This window comes from Zophobas morio, unplaced genomic scaffold, assembly GCF_036711695.1.
Source record: "Zophobas morio isolate AGI-343-1 ecotype UQ-CSIRO unplaced genomic scaffold, CSIRO_AGI_Zmor_V1 ptg000017l, whole genome shotgun sequence".
NCBI classification, from domain to species: Eukaryota; Metazoa; Arthropoda; class Insecta; order Coleoptera; family Tenebrionidae; genus Zophobas; species Zophobas morio.
The window spans coordinates 2665470-2687849 of record NW_026972122.1 but is presented as its reverse complement, the minus strand read 5'-3'; the positions used below and the strand labels follow the sequence as shown (position 1 = coordinate 2687849).

The window sequence follows — 22380 nt, the reverse complement described above, 5'->3', positions numbered from 1 at the left end:
GATTTTTCAGTTTTTCGATTCTTCAATTTATTGATTTTTGAAATTCTCGACTTCTTGATTTTTTCATTTCTTGATTTCTCAATTTTCCGATGTTTCAATTTTTCGATTTTTCAATTTTTCACTTTTGACGTTTCTAAATTAGCGATTATTCGAATTCACATTTTTTCGATTAATCGGATTTTGGTTTTTCGACTTTTCAGTTGACAATTCGTCAGTTTTTCGAATTTCCAGTTTTTTGATTTTTTAATTCTTCGATTTCTTAAATTTGCGCTTTATTCGTTTCACTTCGATTTTAGACTTCGATTTTTTGACTTTTTGATATCTTGATATTTCAATTTTTTCATCTCTTGATGTTTCAGTTTTTCACTTCTTCAATTTTTCTTCGATTCTTCAATTTTTCGACTTTTTAATTTGTGATATTTCATTTTGGGGATTTTTCTATTCTTCAATTTATAGATTTTGCTAATTTTCGATTTCTCCATATTTTCATTTTGTGATCTCTCAATTTTGTGATTTTCCAGTTTTTGATTTTTCAATTCTTCGATTTTTTGTCTTTCGATTTTAGACTTCGACTTTTCACTTTTCGATTTCTTGATATTTCATTTTTTCAATTTTTCTTCGATTCTTTCATTCTTCAATATTTCAGTTTGGGGGTTTTTCAGTTTTTTTATTCTTTAATTTTTCAATTTTTCAACTTCTCGATTTTCAGTTTTTGGATTACTCAATTTCTCGTTTTCTGGATTAATCGATTTTGTGGTTTTCCAACTTTTCAGTTTTTCAGTTCTTCGATTTTTCAGGTTTTTTATTTTTCTCTTTTTCCATTTTTTGAATTTCCGATTTTGTGATTTTCCAGTATTTGATTTTCCAATTCTTCGATTTCTTAAATTTTCGATTTTTTTAATTCGATTCTAGACTTCGATTTTTGACTTCTGCATTTCTTGATATTTCAATTTTTCGTTTTCTGAACTTTTCGATGTTTTAGTTTTGAGATTTTTCAATTCACCAATTTTTCGATTTTTTAATTTTTGAAATTTCAGTTTGGGGATTTTTCTATTCTTCAATTTTTTCTTTGATTCTTCAATATTTTAGTTTGGGGGTTTTTCACTTTTTGACGTTTCTAAATTTGCGATTATTCAAATTCTCGTTTTTTTGATTAATCCGTTCTTGATTTTTCGACTTTTCAGTTGTCAATTCCTCAATTTTTCGGATTTTCAGTTTTTTGATTTTTTAATTCTTCGATTTCTTAAATTTTCGATTTTTTGACTTGGATTTTAGACTTCGATTTCTTGATGTTTCAATTTCCCAATTTTTCGTTGTTTCAGTTTTGAGATTTTTCAATTCTTCAAATTTTTCTTCGATTCTTCAATTTTTCGACGTTTCAGTTTAGGAGTTTTTCAGTTTTTTGTTCTTTAATTTTTAAATTTTTAGATTTTCAGTTTTTCGATTACTCAAATTTTCGATATTTCATGTTGGGATTCTTCAGTTTATCGATTTTTCAAATTTTCGATTTCCGAATTTTTTCATTTTTTGATGTCTCAATTTTCCGATGTTCCAGTTTTACGATTACTTAATTTTTTGATTTTTCAATTTTTCCACTTTTGACGTTTCTAAATTTTCGATTTTTCGAATTCTCATTTTTTCGATGAATCGATTTTTTGGTTTTTCGACTTTTCAGTTATTCAATTCTTCAATTTTGTGATTTTCCAGTATTTGATTTTTCAATTCTTCGATTTCTTAAATTTTCGATTTTTTTACTTCGATTTTAGACTTCGATTTTTGACTTCTCGATTTCTTGACATTTCAATTATTCGTTTTCTCAACTTTTCGATGGTTTAGTTTTGAGATCTTTCAATTCTCCAATTTTTCGATTTTTTAATTTTTGATATTTCAGTTTGGGGATTATTCTATTCTTCTTCAATTCTTCAATTTTTCTTGGATTCTTTGATTCTTCATTATTTCAGTTTGGGGGTTTTTCAGTTTTTTATTCTTTAATTTCTCAATTTTTCAACTTCTCGATTTTCAGTTTTTCGATTACTCAATTTTTCGATATAAGTGCTGGGATTTTTCAATTTTTCGAATCTTCAATTTATTAGTTCTTGAAATTTTCGATTTCTCGATTTTGTTCATTTTTTTATTTGTAAATTTTCCGATGCTTAAGTTTTATTTTTGATGTTTCTAAATTATCGATTTTTCGATTTCGCATTTTCTGGATTAATCGATTTTGTGATTTTACGACTTTTCAGTTTTTCAGTTCTTCGGGTTTTCGACTTTTCGATTTCCAGATATTTCAATTTTTCGATTATTCTGTTTTGGGATTTTTCAATTTTTCACTCAGTTTCGTTTCTCGTTTTTTGAGTTTTTCAATTTTTCGATGTTTCGAATTTTGGATTTCTCGCTATTCCATTTTTCGACTTTTCGGCTTTTCGATTTTTCTATTTGCCAATTTTTCGATGTTCCGATTTATCAGTGTTTCTAGATTTTCCAAATTTTCGTCATTTCAGTTTTGGAGTTTTCCAATTTCTCGATTTTTCAGCGCTTTTATTCAATTTTCCAATTTTTCAAATACTCGATTTTTTAAATTTTGGATTTTTGGGTTTCTCGGCTTTTCGATTTTTTGGCTTTTCGGGTTTTCGATTTTCCAGTATATTCGATATTTTTATTTATCATTTTTTCGAATTTTTAAGGTTTTGATTTTTCAGTTTATTAATTTTTGTGTTTTTCGATGTTACGAATTTTTAATTCGATTTCTTGACAGCTCGTTTTTTCGAATTAAGTATTTTTCGAGTTTTCGATTTTTAGGTTTCTCGATTTTTCAGGTTTTTAATTTCTGGATTTTTAGTTTTTAACTTTTCGATTTTTCGATTTTGAGCGATTCCAATTTTGCAATTTTTGATTTTTTGAATATATTATCTTAGCAGGTATTTGCCCCGCCCACCCACCCTGTATATCATAGGACCAATAATTGTAATGTAAATCAGAAAGATTTTGATATTTTTGTTAACGGTTCCCTATGGGATAAAGTAGTAATTTTAGCTACTGTTTTGTTAACCTTACACATTATTCTTATTTCTTTCGTTGGGTCTTGCACCCGTTGAGCAACACACATAATAATAATAATAACACTCGATTTTCCAATTTTTCGATTTTTAATTTCTTGATTTTCAATTTTTCGATTATTCAATTTTTGGCCAGTTCAGTGTTGGGATTTTTCAGTTTTTCGATTGTTGAATTTATCGATTTTTGAAATTTTTGATTTCTTGTTTTTTTCATTTTTTGATGTTTCAATTTTCCGATGTTGTTTAATTTTATGATTTTTCAATTTTTCAATTTTTGACGTTTCTAAATTTCCGATTTTTTGAATTCTCATTTTTTCGATGAATCGATTTTTTGGTTTTTCGACTTTTCAGTTATTCAATTCTTCAATCTTGTGATTTTCCAGTTTTTGATTTTTCAATTCTTCGATTTTTTGACTTGGAATTTAGACTTCGATTTTTGACTTTTCGATTCCTTGATATTTCAATTCTTCAACTTTTCTTCGATTCTTTGATTCTTCAATATTTCAGTTTGGGGGTTTTTCAGTTTTTTATTCTTTAATTTCTCAATTTTTCAACTTCTCGATTTTCAGTTTTTTTATTACTCAATTTTTCGATATCAGTGCTGGGATTTTTCAATTTTTCGAATCTTCAATTTATTAGTTCTTGAAATTTTCGATTTCTCGATTTTTCATTTTTTTATTTGTCAATTTTGCGATGTTTAAGTTTTATTTTTGAAGTTTCTAAATTACGCATTTTTCGATTTCTCATTTTCTGCATTTTGTAGTTTTTCGATTTTTCAGTTTTTCAGTTCTTCGATTTTTCAGGTTTTTGATTTTTCACTTTTTCGATTTCTTGAACTTCCGATTTTTCGATTTCGATTTTTCGACTTTTCGTTTTCTTCATATTTCAATTTTTCGATTTCCTAATTTTCCGATGTTCTAGTTTTGAGATTTTTTAATTTTTCGATTTTTCGATGTTTCAATTTTTCGATGTTTCAATTTTTCGATATTTCAATTTTTGGGATTTTTCAATTTTCATTCTTCAGTTTTTCGGCTTTTCGATTTTTGAATTTCAAAATTGACGCAAAAACAGTTCAGGTCAGAGTCTCAGCAGGTATTTGTCCCGCCACCCACCCTCTCTTTTCTTAGAGGGTATGTCATTTGTCGAAATCAGTCTTATCTTAGCAGGTACTAGCCCCGCCCACCCACCCTCTCTTAGAGAGTATCTGATTTGCCAAAATCAGTTTTATCATCTTAGCAAGTAGGTACTAACTTTTACAAAAACTTATCAAAATTTGGAAATATTACGAGTTTAGTTATATGCACAAGATAGAAATTTTGAACATCTCTAGTGTTTAGTTGGTTATGCTTTAATGGATTTTTCTTAGCTAGGTTCGTTGAGCTTGTAATAACTGGGTATTTGGCAGATAGGAATCTGTATTACCAACCGTGAAGTTGGTGAGATATAGTAATTTTTTTTAAACAATTGTCAATGGGTTGTCATGTTGGTATGAGCCATTAATTATTTTGATGGTGTTAGGTTGGCAACATAAAATGTCATATTGACATTGACCGACATAACCACAAACCTGATCTAGAGAGATTTTACGGTACAGTAGTTCCAAAACGAAAGGTTTTAGTGTGGTTTAGTCTGGCCTTTTAGGGAATTTTGACACTGACAATTGTTAAAAAAAAGAAATAAATAAACTGTAGAGGGGTATGTATCAATTTATAGAACAGAATCGGATTAACATTTTTTTTTAATCCTACGAAACGGAGAAAAAAATTACTGTTATTGTAATTGTTGTTTATATGTACAATAGAAATTAGCTTTCGTATAAAACACAAAGTTTCATAACTGAAACGTCAATTTTTCCGTACTAAAAATGCGAGTAGCAAACTGGAACTTTTTTGTGATTGGTGTTATGTGAAATTGCGTTTTTTCAGGAGAACTCGACTCTGAAGAACCAGATGTGGTGTTCAACGTTCGCCAGAAACTATGCAGCCTTAGCTCATGCTTCGCACAACTCACACACAAGGCACAAACGATTTTCCAAAACAGCGCCAAGATCGAGGTAAGTTTTAGTCATAACAACTTTATTATCAACCGAATTTAATACAAAAAGTACACAGTAACACAAAACTTATTCTAAAACTTGTTGCCAAGTCGTATCCAACTCCTGATAGTCGTCACTTCCAGAAGTCTTTACCGTGCTTTCCAGAGTTTCCGTCGTCATTTCGTCCCGATTAATTCCTTCAGGAGTATTATTCTCGCAATCGGAACCGCTCCGCACGTCAATAGCATTCAACAAATTCGGCGCGCAATTATCCGGAGCCCCGCTTCCTCTCGTATCGTTAGCCTCCGGTTGTCCAAAGATTTCGCTAATTTTTTCCTCCAGACTCCCAACCCTGGACTCCCCGGTCACATTTGTTTCCGATATTCCGCGCGAATCATTAACGCTAACGACATCCAAAACCTGCCGCAATTCCTGCGCTAAATTCTGATTAATCGCGTCGATTCGGCTCCGGTTAAAATAATAATAAAGATAAACGGTATTTATTTTAGCTTCCATTCCGGCAATTACTTGCGAGATGTTTTTGAAATATTCATCGATGAGTCGACTGGAATTTCCGCGATGCAGAGCTTCCACTACTCCTTTTATTTCCCCAACCGAGTTCGTGAGAACATCGCCTTGTTTATAGAGCGATGTAATTTTCTTTTCCATTTCCTTCAAGTCGTTCAGTAATAACTGAAAAAATAGTTGGAGCAAGAAAGTCGTAAATTCTATTGCGGTACTCACATTTACATTTTTCGACGATAACGATCCATTTTCATCAGCCAGAGTGTCTTGGATTAAGGAAAATAGGGCATTTAGATGGTCACTGACCTGCTTCAAGTCGGTCTCGAACTGGCGGTGATCTTCGCTCATTTTTCCGAAAATCGTGACCACGTTTGTGCTGGTTTGGTACAGGCTGCGGGTTATGTGGGCGTCGTGGCTTTTGATGATTTTTTCCAGGTTTTTGATGTCTTTGGTTTCGACGGCGGTCCTGGAATGAGGGTGTGAGGTGAAGTCGAGGTTTTCGAGAGTTCTATAGCAATTTTTAATCTAGTTCTCTAATAAATATACGAAAAAAGGTGGTCCAAGGTTATTCCGCCAGAACTTCCCTCGTCCCTAAAGTAGCTACAGTCGAATAAATACAGTCTGATTTTTTAAAGATAGTAAAATGCTAACCAAAATTTATCTCATCTTAAATGTTATTTAAATTTAAAAAAATTAACTGAATTTGTAATTTATGAATCCGTGTTCAGTTTTTACTGTAGGGATCCAAATTTTTAATTTTAAAGTTATCGGAAGCATGGCAAAGGGTTAATAAACATGTATCCGTTCATGCCCCTCTCCCCAGGAATTGATGACGTCATCTTACAATTTTATCGAATAAATGATATTGAGATGTTAAAAAGCAACATACTTCTGAACTTGTGCTTTATGAATCCGTGTTGAATTTACTTTAATTATTCACGATATCGAGATTTTTGAAAAAAAATTAAAATTGTAGATAAATATATAATAATTTTTCGATTTTCTGTCTATCTACAACGTGTATAAATGTAGAAAGGTACTTGCCTGTATATCAAATGACCAATAAGTTTAATCTGAGTCAGAATGCTTTCGATATTTTTGTTAACGTTCCCTATGGGATAAAGTAGTAATTTTAGCTACTTTTTTGTTAACTTTACACATTATTCCTATTTCTTTCGTTGGTCTGTAATTGGGTCTTGCACCCGTTGAGCAGCATACATAATAATAATAATAATAACACTCGATTTTCAAATTTTTCGATTATTCAAAGTTTCGATGGTTCAATGTTGGGGTTTTCCAGTTTTTCGATTCTTCAATTTATCAATTTTTGAAATTTTCGACTTCTTGATTTTTTTCCGATGTTTCAGTTTTACGATTTTTCAAATTTTTCGATTTTTCAATTTTTCACTTTTTCGATTAATCGGTTTTTGGTTTTTCGACTTTTCAGTTGTAAATTTCTCCGTTTTTCGAATTTCCAGGTTCTTGATTTTTTAATTCTCCGATTTCTTAAAATTTCGATTTTTTTACTTCGATTTTAGACGTCGATTTTTCGACTTTTCGCTTTCTTGATATTTCTTTTTTTTGACTTTTCGCTTTCTTGGTATTTCAATTTTTCGATTCCTTAATATTTCAATTTTTCAATTTCTCAATTTTTCGATGTTTTAGTTTTGAGATTTTTCAACTGTTCAATTTTTCGACTTTTCGACTACTGAAGTTTTCGATATTTGAGTGTTGGGATTTTTCAATTTTTCTACTCTTCAATTTATCGATTTTTCAAATTTTCGATTTCTCGATTTTTCCATTTTTTGATCTCTCAATTTCCCGAAGTTTCAGTTTTACGATTATTTAATTTTTTGTTTTTTCAATTCTTCAATTTTTCGCCTTTCTAAATTTTCGATTTTCCGATTTCTCATTTTTTCGATGAATCGGTTTGTTGGTTTTTCGACTTTCCGGTTATTCAATTCTTCAATTTTGGGATTTTCCAGTTTTTGATTTTTCAATTCTTCGATTTCTTAAATTTTCGACTTTTTGACTTCTATTTTAGACTTAATTTTCGATTTCTTGATATTTCAATTTTTCGTTTTTTCAATTTTTCGATGTTTTAGTTTTATTTTTGATTTTCTACATTATCGATTTTTCGATTTCTCATTTTCTGGATTAATTGATTTTTTGGTTTTTCGACTTTTCAGTTTTTCAGTTCTTCGATTTTTCAGGTTTTTGAGTTTTCACTTTTTCGATTTCTTGAATTTCCGATTTTTCGATTTCTTAATTTTCCGATGTTTCAGTTTTGGGATTTTTCAATTTTTAATTTTTCAGTTTTTCGGCTTTTTCATTTTTCGACTTTTCGATCTTTTGATGTTTCGTTTCTCGTTTAAGAGTTTTTCAGTTTTTCGATGTTTCGAATTTTGGATTTCTCGCTTTTCGATTTTTCGACTTTTCGGCTTTTCGATTTTTCTCTTTGTCCATTTTTCGATGTTCCAATTCCTCAATTTTTCGATTTTCCAAATTGTCATTTCAGTTTTGGAATTTTTCAATTTCTCGATTTTTGAGATTTTCGGCTTTTTCATTTTTCGACTTTTCGATTTTTTGATATTTCAATTTTTCGTTTACTTTATTTTTCGATGTTTTAGTTTGGAGATTTTTCAATTTTTCAATTCTTCGATTCTTGGATTTTTCGATATTTCCGTTTGGGGGTTTTTCAGTTTTTTTATTCTTTAATTTTTCAATGTTTCAATTTCACGATTTTCAGGTTTTCGGTTACTCAATTTTTCGATATCAGTTTTGGGATTTTTCAATTTTTGGAATCTTCAATTTATCCATTCTTGAAATTTTCGATTTCTCGATTTTTCATTGCTTTATTTCTCAATTTTCCGATGTTTAGGTTTTATTTTTGATGTTTCTAAATTATCGATTTTTCGATTTGTCGTTTTTTTTTTCTGGATTAATCGATTTTTTGGTTTTTCGACTTTTCAGTTTTTAGTTCTTCGATTTCTTGGTATTTCAATTTTTCGATTTTTCGATGTTTCACTTTTTCGATATCTCAATTTTGCGATTTTCCAATTTTTCACTCATTTTCGTTTCTTGTTTTTTCTAATTTTGGATTTCTTGCTTTTCCATTTTTCGGCTTTTCGGCTTTTCGATTTTTCCATTTGTCAATTTTTCCATGTTCCGATTTATCAATTTTTCAATTTTACAAATTTTCGTTATTTCAGTTTTGGAATTCTTTATTTTCTCGATTTTTCAATTTTTTATTGAATTTTCCAATTTTTCAAATATTCGATTTTTGAAATTTTGGATTTTTGTTTTTCTCGGATTTTCGATTTTTGGGTTTTTCGGGTTTTGGATTTTTCAGTTTATTGATTTTTGTGTTTATCGATGTTACAAATTTTTGATTTGCTTTCTTGACATATTGGTTTTTCGAATAAAGTATTTTTCGAATTTTCGATTTTTCGGGTTTTCAATTTCTGGATTTCTCAATTTTGTGATATTTTAATTTTTCGATTTTTCGACTTTTCAGGTTTCAATTTCTTGTTTTTTTAATTTCTGGATTTTTCACTTTTTAGCTTTTCGATTTTGAGCGGTTCCGATTTTTCAATTTTTGATTTTTTAAATATTCGACTATTAGATTCCTCAATGTTTTGATGTTTCCTTTCTCTATATTTCGGTTTTTCAATTTTTCGATGGTACGATTTTTCAATTTCTGGGTTTTTCGCTTTTTCGATTTTAGAATTTTTCGATGTTTCGAATTTTCAACTTTTGGATTTCCAAATTTTTCCTCATTTCAGTTTTGAAATTTTTTAGTGTCTCGCTCTTTTAGTTTCTTCGATTCTTCAACTTTTCGATTTTTCAATTTTTCGATAATTCAGTTTGGGGGTTTTTCAGTTTTTTTGTTCTTTAATTCTTCAATTTTTCAATTTTTCGATTACTCAAGTTTTCGGTATTTCAGTGTTGGGATTTTTCAATTTTTCTATTCTTCAATTTACCGATTTTTCAAATTTTGGAATTTTCGATTTCTTCATTTTTTGATCTCTCAATTTTCCGATGTTTCGGTTTTACGGTTTTTAAATTTTTTGATTTTTGAGTTTTTGACGTTTCCAAATTTTCGATTTTTCGAATTCTCATTTTTTTCGATGAATTGACTTTTTGGTTTTTCGACTTTTCAGTTATTCAATTCTTCGGTTTTTTGAATTTTTTATTTTTTGACTTCGATTTTAGACTTCGATATTTGACTTTTCGATTTCTTGATATTTCAATTTTTCGCTTTCTCAATTTTTCGATGTTCTAGTTTGAAGATTTTCAATTCTTCAATTTTTCTTCCATTTTTTGATTTTTCGATATTTCAATGTTGGGATTTTTCAATTTTTCGAATCCTCAATTTAAAAATTCTTGAAATTTTCGATTTCTCTGTTTTTCATTTTTTTATTTCTCAAGTTTACGATGTTTAAGGTTTATATTTGATGTTTCTAAATTATCGATTTTTCAATTTCTGGATTAATCGATTTTTTGGTTTTTCGACGTTTCAGTTTTTCAGTTCTTCGCTTTTTCAGGTTTTTGATTTTTTAATTTTTCGATTTCTTAATTTTCCGATGTTTCAGTTTTGGGATTTTCAATTTTTCATTCTTCAGTTTTTCGGCTTTTCGATTTCTTGATCTTTTGATGTTTCGTTTCTCGTTTTTTGAGTTTTTCAATTTTTCGATGTTTCGAATTTTGGGTTTCTCGCTTTTCCATTTTTCGTCTTTTCGGATTTTCGATTTTTCTATTTGCCAATTTTTCGATATTCCGATTTATCAGTGTTTTTTAGATTTTCCAAATTTTCGTTATTTCAGTTTTGAAATGCTTCAATTTCTCGATTTTTCAAATTTTTTATTCAATTTTCCGATTTTTCAAATATTCGATTTTTTAAATTTCGGATTTTTGGGTCTCTCGGCTTTCGATTTTTGGGTTTTTCGGGTTTTCGATTTTTCAGTATCTTCGATATTTTTATTTTTCATTTTTTCGAATTTTAAAAGTTTTGATTTTTCAGTTTATTGATTTTTGTGTTTTTCGATGTTACGAATTTTTGATTCGATTTTTTGACATCCCGCATTTTGGAATGAAATATTTTTCGAGTTTTCGATTTTTCGGGTTTTCAATTTCTGGATTTCTTAATTTTGTGATATTTTCAATTTTTAATTTTTCTACTTTTCAGGTTTCAATTTCTTGTTCTTTCAATTTCAGGATTTTTCAGTTTTTGACTTTTCGCTTTATCGTTTTTTTAATTTTGAGCCAATTAGATTGCTCAATTTTTCGTTTTTCGACTTCTAGATTTTTCTATTTCCCGATTTCTCGATCGATCATTTGAGGAGTCGTATTTTTCGACTTTTCGGCTTTTCGATTTTTCGAATTTCCAATTTTTCGATGTTCCAATGTTTCAATTTTTCGATTTCCCAACTTTTCGTCATTTCAGTTTTGGATTTTTTCAATGTTTCGCTTTTTCAGTTTTTTCGATTCTTCACAATTTTCCGATTTTTCAATTTTTCGCTTTTTTAAATTTTGGATTTTTCGATTTCTCGGTTTTTCAAGTTTTCGTCTTCTCAATTTTCTATTTTTCAACTATTTTTCAAATTTTCGATGTATGTATCGAGATTTCGATGTTTCGATTCATTGTTTTTTTCAATTTTGAGCCATTTCGATTGCTCAATTTTTCGTTTTTTCGACTTCTAGATTTTTATATTTCCCGATTTCTCGATCTATCTTTTGAGGATTCGTATATCGATTTTTCGACTTTTCGGCTTTTCGATTTTTCGATATTCCAATGTTTCAATTGTTCGATTTCCCAACTTGTCGTCATTTCAGTTTTGGAATTTTTCAATTTTTCGATTTTTTCAGTTTTTCGATTTTTAATTTTTTTTTTATTTTCTCGAGGGAAGTTCTGTCAAAATAACCTTCAATAAATTTTTTAAAATCACCTTGTATAAGCAGTTCAAAAAAATATGAATGCGTTGATAAACCACAAGTTTAGATTTTTAATATTGCGCATATTTTAGATTTAAACGTCATCAACTTTTTTTGGGAGAGAATAAACGGATAACTATAAAATCTGGATGCCCAAGCTAAAAACTTAAAAATTTTGGTCAAAAATTTGACAACAATCTGTTCGGTAGATTTAGAAGACGCGAACAGACGGCAGACAGACAGACGGAAACTAGAGACCCGTGTTTTAACATTCTAGGGGTTATGAAACGTCCAGGAAACAAAGTGCTCGGGAATTAAAACGTACTTTTTGTCAAAGGTTTCGATCAGCTTCTCCAAAATGTCGCTAATTTTGGACTCGATTTGCGACTCGTCCATTTGGAGGCGGTAGCAGCTATCCATGAAGAGGTTTTGGGCGGAGAAAACCTTCTCGAAGTTGGCGTCGATATTTTCTTTCAGTTTTTCAATTTGGGACTCATCTGAAATTGAACTCCCTTATTTTGCTATTTCCAGAATTTGTATACTCTACCTGCTTGTGGTAAGTGTTCTTTGTTTGAAATTTTCCCGATAAGGAGCATCAGAGCCCGCATCCCGTTCTGGACTTCGGTTTTGGTCGAATTTATCATAATTTCCAAGTGGCTTTGTTTATTTTCTAGAACATTCCCCGTCTTCCAGTTTTCTGAATTCATTTCAGCCACCTATTTAATTAACGTCACTTTAATTCAAACGATATATCCTCGTTCGCTAAGTTTAACTTTCAATCAAAATAGTTCCTAACATCCATATTTTAGGAAATTTATATTCGGAATATAATCGACCCGAACCAATTAGCGACATGCAAGTCTGGAGTTGGATTTATGGCTGTTCTTATTTCCCAGGAATTAAGTTTTGGTCTCCCTACACGTCGACGCCCTGAGAAAAGTTGCATGTTTCACGTGCTAGGTAAACCCGAGAACAGAGGGTCTGATGACTTAATAGAATATGCAACTAGAGACTACGTGTTTGTTTCAAGGTAGGAACGTCTGGATTGACGGAAACAAAAGAAAACGCCGGAATACGGAATTCGTTGGTGTTGGTTAAATGCAAATTAAGCGGAATTTAGTTTTCGGGTTCAACAAATAAAAAATTTGGTGTTTCGTGGCATATTTTGACGTAAATTGGACAGGTGGAAATTTGTGTATGTGGTATTTGAAAAATAAAGCACCAAAATTTAAATAAAACTGTGCTTATTGTTTTATATTTTCACATTGAAAAATGTTGTTGGCCCATTTTTTGTGGTGTAGTTTAATTTGTTGCGAAGAGATACATATTTTTACATTTTTAAAAGGCGTGAACTTGATTTGTTTGAAACAAACATACTTAAGATGCCAGACATCGTCCAAAACATATTTTTATGACAACAATTTTGATAGACAGTTTTTGGGGCATAGTACACAACTTAGTTTTTTTTTTAAATAGAACTCCTATATATTTTTCCATATTTTGTTTTTGAAATTCCGTTTCCATGTCGCCACCTTGTTCCAATATTCTTGAATTTTTAAACCAAATTTTTGTAATTTATTTTTTAAACACTTTATATATTAACACTCAATTTTATTTATACCACAACAAAGCGCTTACCTTAATTTATCTCCAGAAGATACTGTGACATAGATTTTAAAAATAACCCTGTTGGAATTTTTTGCGAGTATTTTTATTAAAAAATTTAAATAAAATTGGAATAACGTGGCAATGTCTCATCGAAATTTCGAAAATAAACTGTGATCATAAAGGCAAATAAAAGAAGTCAATGAGAATACATAACATAAAAAGATACAGGGTTTTCCATTAAAAAAAACACGTGTGTTATGCCTTAAAAACACAACACTATGTATAGTTGAAAATCATTTTAGTGGTATGGCGATCAAAATACCGTAAATTTTGATCTTCAGCTTTGTTTGATATTTGTATTTTTTTTAATTATTACAATTTTCAAATATCGATATTTCAGTTTTTTGTCAAATAGCACACCCGATATCTTATAAATGCATCATATTTCTACTTTTGTCTTCTTTCTTTTTTGGTGAGTATTTTCTATATTTACAGTCGATGGTTACAGCGATTTTTTACTTTTTCAAGAGATACATTGACACAAAAATGCAGGCTGTTCCATTTGAAAAAACTGAAATGCCTATCTATGAGAACTGTAAAGTTTTAGAATCTTTTTAAACACTCTGTATATTAAAATTTGATTTAGTTGATTCCACAACAAAGTGCGTACTTTTATTTATTTTTTCATAAAATAATGTAAGCAGACTTTGAAAAAATAACTGATTTTAGCAGCTTCCCCTCTCTTCTTGGAGGGTATGTTATTTGCTAAAATCGATCCTATTTTAGCAGGTACTAACCCCGCCCACCCGCCCTCTCTTTTCTTAGGAGGTATCTTATTAGCCAAAATCAGTTTTATCTTAGCAGCTACTTGCTAGGATAAGACTCATTTTTGCAAATGACATACCCTCTAAAAAACGAGAAATCAAAAAGTGAAAAATCCAAAATTTAAAAATTCGAAAAATTGAAAAATAGAAAAATCGAAAAATTAAAATATTGAAAAACTGAAAAATCGAGAAATCGAAACATCAAATCTTAATCGAAGAAGTGAAAAATCGAAAAAGTAAAAAATCAAGCAATCGAAAAGTCGAAAAATCGAAGCAAAATTTAAGAATCCCAAAATTGAAACATCTAGAAATTAAGAAATCCAAAAATTAAAAAACTGAAGCATATGGGAATATTCAGAAATCAAAAAATTTTTAAAATCGAAAAATAGATAAACCGAAAAATCGAAGATCGGTCAACCGAAACATCAAAAAAAGTCCAGAAATTGAAAAATTTTCAAAATTAAAATGTTTAATAAATGAGAAATCGAAAAATTGAAAAGTCGACAAATTTTAAAAATCGAATATCAAAAATAGTAAAAACGAAAAATGGAAAAATAGTAATGGAAAGTTTAAAAAATCGAAAAATTGAAGAATAAAAAAAAATGAAAAGTCGAGAAATTGAATAATCTCAAAATTGAATTGTCGAAAAATTGGGAAATCAAAACATTGAAAAATTTCAAAATTTTAAAAAACGAAAAATCGAGAGGCGGAGAAATCGAAAATACGAAAAATCGAAAAACTGAATTGTCATAAAATTAAATTGGTAAATGGAAACATCAAAAAATCGTAAAATCAAAAAATAAGCAAATAGTATTGCAAAAATTTAAAAAATCTAAAAATTAAAACACCAAAAAAAAAGGTGAAATCGAAAAATCAAGAATTTAAAAAATCGAAAAATTGAGAAATTGAAGAATCCCAAAAATGAAATATCGAAAAATTGGAAAATTGAAAAACAGAAAAATCAAAAAATTAAAATATTGAAAAACTAAAAAATCGAGGAATCGAAACATCAAATCTTAATCGAAGAAGTGAAAATTTGAAAAAGTAAAAATCAAGACATCGAAAAGTCGAAGAAAAATCTAAAAATTAGAAAACTGAAACATCGGAATATTGAGAAATCAAAAATTTTTAAAATCGAAAAATAGATAAACCGAAAAATCGACGGATCGGTCAGCCGAAACATCAAAAAATCAGAAAGTCCAGAAATCGAAAAATTCTCAAAATTGAAATGTTGAATAAATGAGAAAGCGAAAAATTGGTGAGTTGAGAAATTTTAAAAATCGGAAAATCCAGAGGTCCAGATATCGAACATTCGGAATATTAAAAAAATAAAAAATTATAAAATCGAACATCAAAAATAGTGAAAACGAGAAATGGAAAAATTGTAATGTAAACTTTAAAGAATCGAAAAATTGAGGAATCAAAATAATAAAAAGTCGAGTTAAATTGAAGAATCTCAAAATTGAATTGTCGAAAAATTGGGTAATCAAAACATTGAAAAATTTAAAAATTTAAAAAAACGAAAAATCGAGAGGCCGAGAAATCGAAAATACTAAAAATCGAAAAACTGAAATGTTTAAAAATTAAATTGGTAAATGGAAACATCAAAAAATTGTAAAATCAAAAAATGAACAAATAGTATGGCAAAAATTAAAAAAAATTGAAAAATTAAAAAACCAAAATAAGGTGAAATCGAAAAATCTGGAATTTAAAAAATCGAAAAATTGAGAAATTGAAGAAACCCAAAAATGAATTGTCGAAAAATTGGAAAATTGAATAATAAAAAAATCAAAAAATTAAAATACTGAAAAACTGAAAAATCGAGACATCGAAACATCAAATCTTAATCGAAGAAGTGAAAAATCGAAAAAGTAAAAAATCAAGAAATCGAAAAGTCGAAAAATACGAAGAGAAATTAAAAAAATCTGAAACTGAAACATCTAAAAATTAAGAAATCTAAAAATTAAAAAACTGAAACATCGGAATATTGAGAAATCAAAAAATTTTTAAAATCGAAAGATAGATAAACCGAAAAATCGATGGATCGCTCAACCGAAACATCAAAAAATCATGAAGTCGAGTAATTGAAAAATTCTCAAAATTGAAACGTTGAATAAATGAGAAATCGAAAAATTGATAAGTCGAAAAATTTTAAAAATCGAACATCAAAAATAGTGAAAACGAAAAATGGAAAAATAGTAATGTAAACTTTAAAGAATCGAAAAATTGAGGAATCAAAAAAATGAAAAGTCGAGAAATTGAAGAATCTCAAAATTGAATTGCCGAAAAATTGGGAAATCAAAACATTAAAAAATTTAAAAATTTCAAAAAAACGCAAAATCTAGAGGTCGAGAAATCGAAAATACGAAAAATCGAAAAACTGAAATGTTATAAAATTGAATTGGTAAATCGAAACATCAAAAAATCGTAAATCCAAAAATTAAAAAACCAAAAAAAAGTGAAATCGAAAAATCTACAATTTAAAAAATCGAAAAATTGAAAGTGAAAAATTGAGAAATTGAAGAATCCCAAAAATGAATTGTCAAAAAATTGGAAAATCGGGAAATCAAGAAATCGAAACATCAAAATCGGAAAATCGAAAAATTAAAAAAAAAAAAAATTAGGGCTAGTTTATAACATATTTTACAAGGCGTTTGGCGACATTTGATCTGATATCTCATTTGCCAAAATCAGTTTTATCTTAGCAAGTATTTGCTAGGATAAGAGTGATTTTGGAAAATGACATACCCTCTAAGAAAAGAACGGGTGGGTGGGCGGGGCTAGTAGCTGCTAAGATAAGACTGATTTTGGCAGATGAGATACCCTTTAAGAAAAGAGAGGGGGTGGGTGGGGCTAGTACTTGCTAAGATAAAACTGATTTTGGCAAATGAGATACACTCCAAGAAAAGACAGGGCGGGTGGGTGGGGCTAGTACCTGTTAAGACTGATTTTGGCAAATGAGATCTCTCTAAGAATATAGAGGGCGGGTGGGCGGGGATAGTACTTGCTAATCTAAGATCAATTTTGGTGAATGACATATTCTATAAGAAAAGAGAGTGTGGGCGAGGCTAGTTCCTGCTAAGAGTGATTTTCGCAAATGAGATACCCTCTAGGAAAAGAGAGGGCGGGTGGGTGGGGCTAGTACCGGTTAAGAAAAGAGTGATTTTAGCAGATGACCTATTCTCTAAGAGAAAAGTTTAATTAATCTAAATAAGTAATGACACTAGAGGCTCCAAAGCACTTTCAAATTCTTTCCAAACAGGAATACCTAGAACCTCAAGATTGTTTTAAATTTTTCAAAAAACAAAAAAACCGGTGTCCCAAAATTAACTCAAAAACAGGTCAGGTCAGAATTTTCCAAAAATTTATAAGTCCGCCAAAATTGTTTTAAATAATTTATAAAAGAAATGTCCATGGGCTCCCAAAGTACTTTCTTTTTCGGGTGATTTTTTAAAATTTCTGCTCTGGTTAGCCATGGCGTTTACTTCAGCATGGTAATTGAAACTGCTAACTAGAACAGAAATTTAAAAAATCACCTGCTATTAAATACGATGTCACCCACATTAGCATTTTTACTTAGCCTAGAACCCGAGCAGGGACGAATGATTGATTGCCTACATTAGATATTTGAACCACTTTTTTTAATTGACGTGGTTTTTCTTGTAGATTTGTAATAATTATAATATGTTAAATGCATAATATTAAGTTTTTAGGATTTTTTTAAATAATAATAAAAATAGTTATGCTCAGGTAGAATATGCATTTAATAATTCTCTCATGGATCCTTTTTTTTATTACAATGTTACTGGGATTTTCTATATATTTTTTAATGAAATAACCTTGGACCAATGTTTTTTATTGAAGTGTTGTAATTTTACATGTCCTATTTTTTTTTATTTTCGGTTCGATGCAATATTTAATAGTCAATTTATTTAGTACGTTGACTATTGAAAAAAAATTCAAGTAACGCGAAGAAATCAATAAATCGATGCTAATGACTCCTTAATAAACAATACAAAAAAGACAATTTCTGGCAACAAGTGATTAACAAAAAACGAATGTACATTTTCACATATTGTAGGTATAGACCTTTTAAAAGTTTTAAAGTATTTATGACACGATTGTTAAGGGTGCTGTTTTAGCTATATTGCAAATATGCAGCTTGTGGATTGAGCGTAGCAACTGTGTAAGAAAAATAAAGCCGTTTTAATCTGGTTATCATCCAGTATTTTTAATACAATTATCTCAGTTGAACACTGTTTAAGATATTAACATTTGTTATAAATTTTAGATGATATTACGTCCGATCACTGAAATTGCCTTCTTATAAACCATATTTTTGAAAAATTATAATTACATATTTTAAATATGTGTCTTCAATAGCGTATTTAACGTATTGTTAGATTTTGTGGAACTCTGTACAATAGAAATTTATGGGTAACCAAAAATAGAATCGTGGGCAGTTCGTAGATAACGACAAGCTTAATCGATATTCGATGTCATTGTTTATTTGTTGCCTATTCCGTAGGATAATATTGTAATAAATGGAATAATTTTGAAAAACTGCGTTCACAAATTTTGAAAAACTTTGTTTTAGGAATGTCGTATTTTTTTTTTTCACAAAATCTGGATACCTAGGTTAAAAAATCAAGGTGGATTCATTAACCACAAGTACAGGAGTATAAAATAAAAATTTAATTAGCATTTACCCTGCAAAATTTGGAGCTTAAATCATCACATTGTTTTTGGGTATTTAAGAAGACTTTATGTATGTGGTGGTGGATTATATTTCATACTCAGTGCGCTGACTAGGGAGACAAGCAAAAGATTTTGGAATTTCTAGCGTTGTAACCCGATTTTACTGCAAACGTAATAGACCCTCGGAAATAAATCCGCGGAAAATATGATTAAACTAATGCACGGGGCCATTAGAACGATCTTTATTGCCCGTAATTTATTGCCAAATTAATTCCACCAAAGCCTATTGCGGTGGAAGTTGTGTTTAGGACATAATAGGATTATCTCGCGAGTCAGAATTCAATAAATGGGCGAAATTCTTGAGCCGAAAGAAGAGAAAGCCCTTAAATCGACGAGTTAATTAAATTTACGCATTTATTTAATCATCGTCAGGACCTTTTACATATCCCCGGAATAATCCATTACGTTACCGCGTCGCGTTCCATTTTGCCGACTCGAAAAATCTGAGAAAATCTCGTTAGGGGAGCACTCGACAAGAGCAAAACTTGTTACGTGACGAAAATCGATTGTTGCGTGTTCATCAGGTGGATTTCAGTTGCATAACTCGCATTAAAAATGATACACGAGGTAAAGAGTGCCCTATCGCCCGGATTAACTCCTAATTAGAAAAGTTTTTACGAGCACTAAATTAAGACCGGATCAAAGCGGAAAAATCCGCGGACCAGAAGTTTCCGCGTATGTTTTCGACTCACTTTTATTGCATATTCATTAAGTTCCCGCTTCACTTCGAGTTTTAGGCCTTTCAAAAATCGATCGGTTTCGTTAATAGCGTCCAATCCCATTCCGATCTTCCGCTCTATCCTGTCAAAACCCCTTGTCGTGTTTTCGTAGAGCGCCTGTATTGCCTGGTTGGATTTGTCGTTGAAGCTTTTCATTAAGAGCATTTGCTCTTTCAGGGAGATCTGAAAAGGTCTGTCATGTTAATAAGTTCGCTCCGACTCCGACACTGACTTCGAAGTTTTCGTCGGTGTTGTTGACGATATTCTCCTCCATCGTTCCGTAGCTGGTTTTTAAATCGTCGATGGCCGCCAGAGCATCCGATAATTCAATTTCTATCTCTTCGTTCCGAGTCGTGAAGCTCTCGTCCATCCTCTCCAAGCGGGTCAGCGCCGCCTCCAGCTTCCCCTGAAAGCCGAAATTTTAGCGAAATTTCGAATCGGGCCACCACGAATCTTGCCTGCAGTTTACCCGAGCTCGTTTCGAGCTTTCGATCCATGTAATTCAATCTATGACTGATACCTTCGTACACCGCATCAACCTTCTTCGCCAGATTTGTCCTCGCGATATCGTCTTTGAAGTTCTTCGTGCTGATATTTTCGGATATTTTATCTAAATTTAACATCGCGAGCGTTTCCAATCGGATTATTTTCGTGTCGATGGACTCGAGTTTTCTTTGGTATTGTTCTAGCTTCTCCTCGAAGCTCTGGGAGAGGTGTATGGAGTAGATGGTATCCAGGTTCCTTAAGCGCTCTTCGATCGACGTCAGAATCGATTGGAGGTCCTGAAATTTAGTGTTATTATTTTTAAGAGAGATTAAAGATTCATGTCGAGTGGCTGCTTTTTTATAGAGAGCCAGACGTGCCTCGACGAAATGGCGGAGTTTCGGTTTTTAGGAATGGAAATGGGGTGGAAATGGGCCAATTTTATGGTTCCCTTGATGCTTGGATAAATAATGCGCCAGAGGGGAGGGGTTTATTTATTTATTTTTGGTAATGAAGGTGGCTTTTGTTCGACGCAACACAATAAAAATTATCGTAGTCATTGATTGGCACGTTGCAGATGGCTATGAAAAGTATATTAACCACATGAAATTGAGGAATATTTCACACAAATGGCAATTAAAAAAAAAGAACAAGTACAAGTAGACGGGGTCACTGGATATATTGAAGTCTGTAAATTTAATATTAAATAAATAAATAAAAATAAATTATATGAATATAGCGCCAAGGAATAATAAAAGAAAAACTATTTCTATAGAATATTGCAATATACAGGTGAGTCGTAAGTGCACGTTCCTCGATATCTCTGAAATACGGGAAAAAGTCAAAGACCATAGTTGTACGATTCTTTGAGCATTATACTTTAAATAACACACTACATGTTTTTTTTTTAATGAAACACCCTATGTATTTTTACATATAAACGTCGCATTTATCGTAACATAAAACCGAACTAATTTGTCAGAAACGGGGTATAACAAAGTAATAGTTATTATGTAACAGTATTAACTTATCCCTATATTTGTGGTTTATGGATCCGCCTTGCTTGTATGACCTAGGCATCCAGATTGTCGTAAACAAAATCAAATTATATAATAATCTTATTGACTTGAAATTTTGTAGTCGACATTTTTTTTTTTATAATAATTGTTGCATAATAATGGCAATTTCCGTAAGGACAATTCTCCTTAAGTCGAAATACTGGGTTTAATAAGCTGAAATTATCCTGAATTGTGCTTATCGACAAGGAAATTCAATTTATCGACGTGAAATTTACACGTTTTTCCTAAATTTCCATTTAATAATTTTTTGCATTTCGACACCCTAAGCAAAATATGCTATTGAATCAGTTGACATTTGGACTTCGTTACTTTGAAATTCATCCTATTGACTTCAAATTTCAAATTTTTAGTCGTCATTTTGTTTCAATAAACGTTGCATAATTTTCTGTAAACACAGTTTTCAATAAACCGAAATTCTTGGTTTAATAAGCTGAAATTGGGACTTCATTGTCTTGAAATTTGTGCTTATCAACTAGGAAATTTTATTTTTAGATTAAATTCAAATTTTTTCCTAAATTTTCATTTTAATTGTTTCGATATCGTTACTCTAAGCAAATTTTGCCATATGTTGAAATTTTGACTGAAATAAGCTGACATTTGGACTTTGTCAACTTGAAATTTGATCTTATTGATTTTAAATTTCGAATTTCTAGTGGATGCTTCGATTTGGTTATTGTTGCATAATATTTCCATGAGCAGAATTCTCCATAAATAAAAATTTTGGGCTTAATAACAATCTGAAATTTGGACTTCATTATGCCGAAATTTGTACTTACCGATTTTGAGTTTCAACTTACTGACCCTAAATTTTGACTGGTGCTAAATTCGCAATTCATATTTTTTTGTTTATTGCTACCCTAAGCAAACTTAAATCCGTTGACATTTGGGCTTCGTCAACTTGAAATTTCATATTGATGTGGAATTTCGGAATTTTTAGTCCACATTTTGTTTTGATAATTGTTGCATAATAAGGACAATTTCCGTAGACACAATTCTCCATAAATCGAATTTCTGGCTTTAATAAGCTGTACTTTTGACTTGATTATCTCAAATGTTGTGCTTATCGAAAATGATATTCAGTTTTTTAGATTTAGCCGTGTTACCTGAAGTTCCATTTAACATTTTTTTTGCATTTCGTCACCTTAACTAAAGTTCACTATATGTTGAAATTTTGACTTGAATCAGTTGACATTTGGACTTCGTTATTTTCAAATTTCAACTTGTTGACGTAAAATTTTGTGTTCAAATTCTCTTGTAATAATTTTGTAGTAAAGTTCTCCCAAGTGCAATTCTCCATAAATCGAAATTCTGGGTTGAATAATCTGAAATTTGGACTGCATTACCCTGAAATTTCTGCTT

The 22380-nt window shown here is 30.4% G+C and overlaps 2 protein-coding genes across 3 annotated transcripts in view; one reads left to right on the top strand and one right to left on the bottom strand.

Moving 5' to 3' along the window:
- The window catches only part of LOC135130681 (uncharacterized), a 203592-nt gene that overhangs the window by 5281 nt on the left and 175931 nt on the right, over positions 1 to 22380 (top strand). For both annotated transcript variants that reach the window (XM_064058117.1, XM_064058115.1), the window contains exon 2: positions 4982 to 5109. In XM_064058117.1, coding sequence (XP_063914187.1) covers positions 4982 to 5109 — 128 coding nt within the window. The remainder of the gene's footprint in view (positions 1 to 4981; positions 5110 to 22380) is intronic.
- LOC135130682 (uncharacterized) overlaps positions 5111 to 22380 on the bottom strand; it is a 51270-nt gene continuing 34000 nt past the window's right edge. The window contains exons 2-8 of the mRNA XM_064058118.1: positions 19918 to 20241; positions 19692 to 19865; positions 19433 to 19642; positions 12098 to 12266; positions 11876 to 12047; positions 5836 to 6082; positions 5111 to 5784 (exon numbers count right to left, since the gene is read on the bottom strand). Coding sequence (XP_063914188.1) covers positions 5179 to 5784; positions 5836 to 6082; positions 11876 to 12047; positions 12098 to 12266; positions 19433 to 19642; positions 19692 to 19865; positions 19918 to 20241 — 1902 coding nt within the window. The 3' untranslated portion in view covers positions 5111 to 5178. The remainder of the gene's footprint in view (positions 5785 to 5835; positions 6083 to 11875; positions 12048 to 12097; positions 12267 to 19432; positions 19643 to 19691; positions 19866 to 19917; positions 20242 to 22380) is intronic.